Below are 7,124 nucleotides of genomic sequence, written 5' to 3'. Positions count from 1 at the left end.
TTGTTGCTATCATTCACTCATTCTTGAAATATGTTGATTTCTTGTTTTCGTCCTTGGCCTCAAAGTTGTTATTTACGTGTAAATGTCGGGCATGCCTTGCAAAGCATGTCTTTCTTTCTCAATGTCTGCATTGCTTCTTACGCAACATAAATATTGCAGGGAGGTGTAGTTTTGACAGCGTGAAAAAGCGCCGTTACTTCCTAGTCATCGTCACCATCATCATAAACACAATATTCGTCAACGTGCATTTAGCCCGTCCCTAGAAAAGAAGTTGGTTAACTTGCGTCAAATTGAATAACAAACCAATCATTCACGCAGTACTTAAAACCTTGTCAAGCTTAGCCGCAACAACGATAAGTAACTGCAACAAAGCTTGCAGAGATAATCACGCCCGACATGAATTTATTTCCGTGAAAATACTTACTTTAACGTAGTGAGTTTCGATTGGTGCAGCACCACATAATTGTTTTATCTTATATTTGTTGGTCTCGGTTATTCCATCGCGAACATGACCTCATGACAACTTTCACAAGAGGGGTCAGCTGTTCCTTCTTTCTCGGCCAAAACATCTATAATAACATGATTCCGCGAAAGAACTTCACTTTCACTTGCATTTCGTTACAGGATATGCACTTGTCTTGAGAGGTAGTTAAAATACATCGATATCCAGCACTGGAATGTTTATCACTTGAAAAATATCCATTGAAAGGCATAAAAGCTTAATCACTGACCACTTGCGCCGTTTCTGAGAAATTTCTTATCGTGACTATTTTTTTCGGGTAGTGATCACAGGTGGGTCACCGCGCTCATTTTCAGCCAATAAGTGTTCAGCGACTCACCTGTAATGCTAGACTGAAGTATGCTTCTTCTCCAATCGGTGTCCAACGTCATAATCTATGGAACGTTTTCATCCGGCCACAGCCGTGTTCCAAGTGTGCTTGGAGATTGTATTTTGCCGTGAAGATTTACGTGAATGAATTGCACCTTAGGCTCGTTACGGTACTTACAAAGGCTTGTTGGAGTGTGTTGTTTGATCCTCATCAGTAGAAGCAGTGGCAAAACCTGGTCGGTTTTGAATGCTCAAATGTCAGATGTTGCATGTCAAAACAACACTGTTTTATCAGAGCTTTTTATCGTTCGATTTTCAAGCATAGGGACTTTTTCACCGCAGCAAGAAAAGCGCGCAGCACTAACAAGGTTGACTACCATTTTGTGTGCCCGCATGCTAACACAACCAACAAGTGTGACGAGCTTGACGTAGCGGACTCAAGCTTTTTGGCATGGCGACATTCATTGGACGTCGCAATTGTATCCAAAGTCGGCTCGGGGCTGAAGGGGCTGTTCATCATTTTCTAATTATCATGAAATTGGGCCCTACACGGTGACCTATTGTCTGGTTGAATTCGTTGGTCATCTGATAGCACGCGCCATTCCCCACCAAACGAGCATACTCCGTCGTCTACAAGGAGAAATCATGGTCATGGTCAAGAAATTGCTATGGTCTCATCTAACAAAACACATTTGTTCTGATGATAAACACTAACGAAGTCCACTGCAGCAGTTGTGGCAATTCGGAACAACAGCCCGCCATGCATAGCAAGCCTGCCCGCCCCATCTTCTCACCTCAAACGAAACATCAACGCCCGTTGCTGGCAGCGGCCAACCCATCCATGCATGCAGCGCGCGCCGCTCTGGCCTCCGTCAGAGCCGGCGCGCTCTGTCGCCGGCCAGTATCCATGTCGACAGCTGGGGGCCGCCCCAACGCTCCCTCGCACGACCTTGCCCCATTCATTGCACGGCGAGGCGCACGCCTGTATAAACAGAGCGGGGGTGGGAGGCCCCGGGGATGGAAGACCGTGTTCGACAGCGGCAACAGTAACATGAGCCGCATGGAGGCCCCAGCCTGCCCCACGGATGTCCGGTCTGACCTCTCGAGCCCCAGTCTGACCTACTGATGCCCCAGTCTGACCTACCGGTGCCCCAGTCATACATACCGATGTCCTAGTCTGACACACCGATGCCCCAGTATGGCCTACCGAAACCTCAGTCTGACCTTCCGAGGCATCAGTCTGACCTCTCGAGGCTCTAGTCTGACCTACCGAGGACGACACAGAGCCCAACTTAGCAGCCCGTAAGATCCTGACTTCGCCCCGCTGGTGTTCGGTCGGGACCGGCGGCGTGACTGTGGTCTTGTCTTCTCACTGTCTGGGCTCTGAACCTATCCAGCAACACCCCGCTGACACGTCGTGCTGCATGAGGTCCGCAGGAGTCTAAACGCTGTCTGCAGTCAGCACGCACGCAAAAGCCTGGTTGAACAACCTGTTCCATACTGACACGGGATCTCCGCCTCGGCCCTCCCCCTGACGCCCCCTCGTGACAACGGCAGCTTTGCATTCCGTGCAGACTGTCCGTGGGGCAAAGCAGGACGACCCAAAGCACTCGCTGCCGCGCTGGCTCAGCTTCAGCACTGCCGGTGCTGACCTGTCCTCGGGCCGGGCCCCGGGCCCCGGGCTGGCCGCCGCGGCCCGGGGCCCGGTAACATCTCGCTGGTGGCCAGCGGTAGCCGGAGACGGTGTTTGTTTATGCCTCGACGCCGACGAGGGCGGCGCGACAGCGCTGCCATAAACCGGCACATTCCGGCCGGGCGGGTGGGCTCCGTTATCAGCGCGAGTGTGCAGGCAGGCATGCGGGCCGCCGCAGCCAGCCGGTTCGACACGCCTGCCCCCCCCCCCCCCCCCGCCACCCCCACCGGCTCCTAATGAGCGGTGCAAGGACGTGCCGACACGCCCGCACCCCCGATCGACAATCTCTTAACGAGCGCGCAGGGGGCGGCGTCCTTGATGGCAGGACTTAACATAGATAAAGCTGCCTTCTGAAACATTGTCTGTCAAATAACCTGGATTTTTTATATAATCTAGGTTACAGCCGAAGTGCATGCAACGAATCGTCGTGTAATGAGACGACTTGGAAATTTTACAAAACCGAAAAACGCGACCAGACCAGAATAACGACTCTCGTCGCTGGCTTGGTGGGGTTGGTGAGCAATCAACAAAATCAGACACAGTTTATCACAACACTTTTGCTTGTTCTTGGTCGTCATTACGTGGAGTATCGCATGGCTTATGGAAACAGATAAGGTGTGTTTTCATTTTTGCACACATTGCCGACAAAGGACACAAACACTGTCAGCAATCACCGACCATCATCCAACCTGTTTCGCTGCTTCCAGGTTCACCATGTGACGTTCGAGAATTTCGAGGGCCAGGAGGTGCCGGTCACCGTGATGGTGGACGAGCTGCGGCAAGTCGCAGTGGTGTCGCCCGTCAACGACGACCAGGGATCCACCAGCCTCTATGACTTCGACCAGGTGGGCGTCGCACGTCCACCCTCGGCCGAGTGTCTACCAAGCCTCTGAGTCCTTCTTACGGTCTCCTAATTCATCGGCAGATGGAGCCATTGCCAGCGAAACCTGATGTGTCCAACTCCCAGGGCCAGCTCCTGAGCCCTTATCGTATCAGTCAACGCAATGCCCTGAATAGGTCTATGCTGTTCTATATCATGCGAGGTCTTCTGATGATTTATGTTCCGCCTAACGAGCTGGTCCAGCCCGCCTATGCTCATTCCGCACAATTTCCCTGTACTGCTATCGACCGCCAGTAAGCCCTCATGCTCTTTCCAGCTCTGTGCGTGCCTTGCCAACACACATTGACCGCGTCTCCTGCCCTTGACCTCTGCTGCCAGGCCGTGACCTCCGCCCACCCTGCCTTGACCTCTACCGTGCGACTTTGATCCTTGCCTTCCCGGTGTGACCCCCATCGTCGGCTGTAGCCCCTTCGCCCGGCTGTGACCCCTCCACTAAGTGTGACATCTGACGTCTAGCCGTGACCCGGCTGTGACCCCGCCGTGACCCCGCCGTGCCCCGGCAGCGCGTGGTGGCGCACCGGAGCAGCGCCAGCGCCGAGTGTTTCCTGGAGCGCATTGAGGACGACTTCTACGAGCATGAGAGTCGGCTGCAGGCCATCCACGAACAGGCGGCGAACGAGCTGACCAGCACGCTCTACACCTGGAACGTCAACCTCACGGACGTGGAGGTCAGCCTCGCCGCCCCCACAGGCACCGATCGGCCCCGGTCCCAGGCCGACTAGAGACTAGAGAGGGCACTGCCAAGAGCCTTAGCGGAGTGGAAATACGACCCACGGTTGCTGTAGATTCAGGCCATCTTGAAAGTTGGAGGAGGGGGAAGGGTTCGGTAACAATTCCCTCGTATTTTCCTGTAGATTAAGATGCCAGAGACCGTTTGACAGGTCGGCAGCTTTTTGCGCGGGCCACTAGCTCGGAGACTGAAATCTGACAAACATGAGATGACAGACATTGATGAAGCCCTAAGGATTCAAATCCAACTATTGGAGTGGTACTCATGTAACTGTTGCATGCATCTCAAGATTTACTTGCATAATGACCACGCATGTTGGGAAATGGCTGCAGTCTACAGCGTAAGGCAAGATGGCTCTCAAATGTATAGAACGCTGCCCATTCTTAAATATGCGTTGCTTCTTCTTTCCTATGGACATTATGTCTTCGACTGAAACACCTGTCATGCCATCTTGTCTCCGACTAAGATGCTTGTCATGCCATCGTGAATTCGAACAGCGCTCGAACGCACGAGTTGACGTGAGCCAGAAGCTGGCTCGGTTTATATAACGCCGCGGGCCGCACCACCAGTGCTCCCCGTCCACGTGCCGATCGGTCTCGATACAAGGCCCGAGCATGTCCAAGGTCGAGCCCGGACAGGCCACCATCTCCCCCCAATGCCTGCGCGATGTGCGATGCCTGTGGGTTGATGGGAGCGTTAATTACCCAGCGCTACCAAGTGTCAAAACAAGTGTGTATTTTGGTCATACAGCTTCTGTTTCTTTAGCCCGTGTGCTGCAAAAAGTCGTCCACAAACTGACGTTCAAAATTTGATGACATGCAAATCATGCCTACAGGCATAGTCGTCTGCACGACGATCTTTACGCAGAACTTTTACGCTTTGGCAAACCCTCGCATCGATCACGGCCAAGGACTTACTTTATTTCCTGAATTTGTTTCAATGATCCCCGGCGACAACAGCGACTGGAGCGTTTGATGTCCGCGCTAGGAAGGCTAGAAATAGTCCAGAATGTGAGCCAGAATGCCCCGGGTTCAGTTTTCACGTGCTGGCTAGCGGCCGGAATGCGTTGCACTCTCACCGTTACATAATCCAGCGGGACTGATGGTGCACTGAAACGCAAGTGTAGTGACTGTAGTCAAGGTTCGCATGCAGAATGATGAGACTGCCGAGACATGGGTAGTGCGGAGTGCAGTACTAGACGATTAAAAGAGGCGGACTGACGAGCAAGATTGCGAACACTGAACGCTTGCCGTTGAAGCGAGCACTGCTGCTCGAGCGCTGTCTTGTAGGCGATGTGGACAGGGTCAACCGCCAGGGTGAGCACGTTGCACGATTCGTGACAACAGTAGTGGTAGTCCTTGGAAATTTGAATCATTGTTGTTGCCATTGGGCTTTACGACGCACTACGTCGCTGAGGCTATGTGGTATCGACTGTCTCTGACCCTGGCAGGAAGGGCAGGCACCGCTGAAAACCGAATCCCGTGCCTCTGGTTTCCCAATCGCGCAGCTTATCTACCGGTATCTACCCAATCTACCGGTACTCCGAATCTGGTGCCTTTGGCGAGGCAAATCGTCAGTCATTGGCCTGTCTGATGCGGAGCGCATGCAGCTCCGCCTCTGATGCTGCTGCGGCCCGTCCCTGATCCTCACTGTGGAGACCACAGTCCCGTGTCTGACAGGGAGCGCAGTGGCAGCAGCATATGCGAGTGTAGCGAGTGCAGTTCGTTTACGACGGGTTCCGTAGATCGGCCGTGCGTGATGAGGAGTGTGTGATGAGCAATGTGTGATAAGGAGTGTGTGATGAGGAACGTTTGATGAGGAGTTCGTGATGAGGAGTGCGTGATAATGAGTGTGTGATGAGGAACTGTGATGAGGAGTGCGTGATCTGTGTGCGATGAGAAACGTGTGACTAGGCCGTGTGTGATAAGGCCGTGTGTGACGAGTGCAGTGACAGTGACAGCGTGACGTGACACCGCAGACGGGAGACCAGGCCGGCGAGAAGGTGCAGCGCTTCTGTGCGGGCATGACGGCTACCTGGCTATCGCCCGAGAGGCCGGAGCTGCTCGAGTTCGACGGCATCGAATACCCGATCGGTGTCCAGGACGAGCCGGCCGCCTCTGCGCAGATCTCCTGTGAGTCCGGTTCTGCAGCGTCCCCTGTAGCTGTTGCTTTCTGTAGCTGCCTCAGGCAGCAGCCGCACATTTCCACGTTCGCTGTGCTGGCGCATTTCTCGCGGTGTTGCCCGTGACATACTTTATTATTCGAGCGGTATGCAAATTTCATAAGCTTGCTCAACCCCGGTGAATGCTTTTCCACAATGGACACGCATGCCTTCAATATGACGAGCGACAACGGCCGTAAGCGACAACGCTCAAAAAACGCACTCTGATAGCGTGGGTGGAGTTCCCCATGCGGAATAACAGTCTGGAAATTCACAGTTAATGAATAATTCCTGCCGTGCTTGGAGCCAGCGGGCCGGTCCGCTCATTCAGCGCCATGTCGCTGTGTCCGAGCCCAGCACGGGGCAATCGCCACAGGGGTGTGACACGCGTGCGACGGTGTGCCCGCAGACCGCAGCAAGAGGAGCGCTAACACGTGGGGAGGCCAGTCGCAGTCGGCATGGAGCCACTACGGGCGCGGCTCCGGCTCCAGCAACGCCCTGGCCACGCCGAAGCGTGCGCAGGCCGCAGTCGGTGGGTGAAGCGACCGCTCGTGCCGACGGCAGTGCGGCTCAGGCGTCGGGCAGACGCACAGATCAGTGGGGTCGTGACCGCTTCTCCGTTTGCTGTCTTGTAGCTAGGGACTTATCGCCAACATTAATGTTTGACCGCCTGCAGGGCCTTTCCTTTCGAACTGTTCGAAGCATTGTTCATGCCTGCTCGTCACATAACTTTTTGAAAAGGCTGTCGTTCATTTCGTGAAAACTAATCGACGTGGATCCTCACGTTTCCAATCCCTAGAATAGTAGCCG

At 54.0% G+C, this 7,124-nt stretch overlaps 1 protein-coding gene across 1 annotated transcript in view; it reads left to right on the top strand.

The window, feature by feature from the left end:
• LOC119105787 (uncharacterized) overlaps positions 1 to 6,880 on the top strand; it is a 7,688-nt gene extending 808 nt beyond the window's left edge. The window contains exons 2-5 of the mRNA XM_037229306.1: positions 3,230 to 3,367; positions 3,927 to 4,091; positions 6,132 to 6,285; positions 6,724 to 6,880. Coding sequence (XP_037085201.1) covers positions 3,230 to 3,367; positions 3,927 to 4,091; positions 6,132 to 6,285; positions 6,724 to 6,854 — 588 coding nt within the window. The 3' untranslated portion in view covers positions 6,855 to 6,880. The remainder of the gene's footprint in view (positions 1 to 3,229; positions 3,368 to 3,926; positions 4,092 to 6,131; positions 6,286 to 6,723) is intronic.
• Positions 6,881 to 7,124: the final 244 nt, after the last annotated feature.

The sequence above is a fragment of the Pollicipes pollicipes genome, unplaced genomic scaffold, assembly GCF_011947565.3.
Source record: "Pollicipes pollicipes isolate AB1234 unplaced genomic scaffold, Ppol_2.1 Scaffold_6138;HRSCAF=7277_pilon_pilon_pilon, whole genome shotgun sequence".
Classification (NCBI taxonomy): domain Eukaryota; kingdom Metazoa; phylum Arthropoda; class Thecostraca; order Pollicipedomorpha; family Pollicipedidae; genus Pollicipes; species Pollicipes pollicipes.
This window is presented reverse-complemented; position numbering and strand designations above follow the sequence as displayed.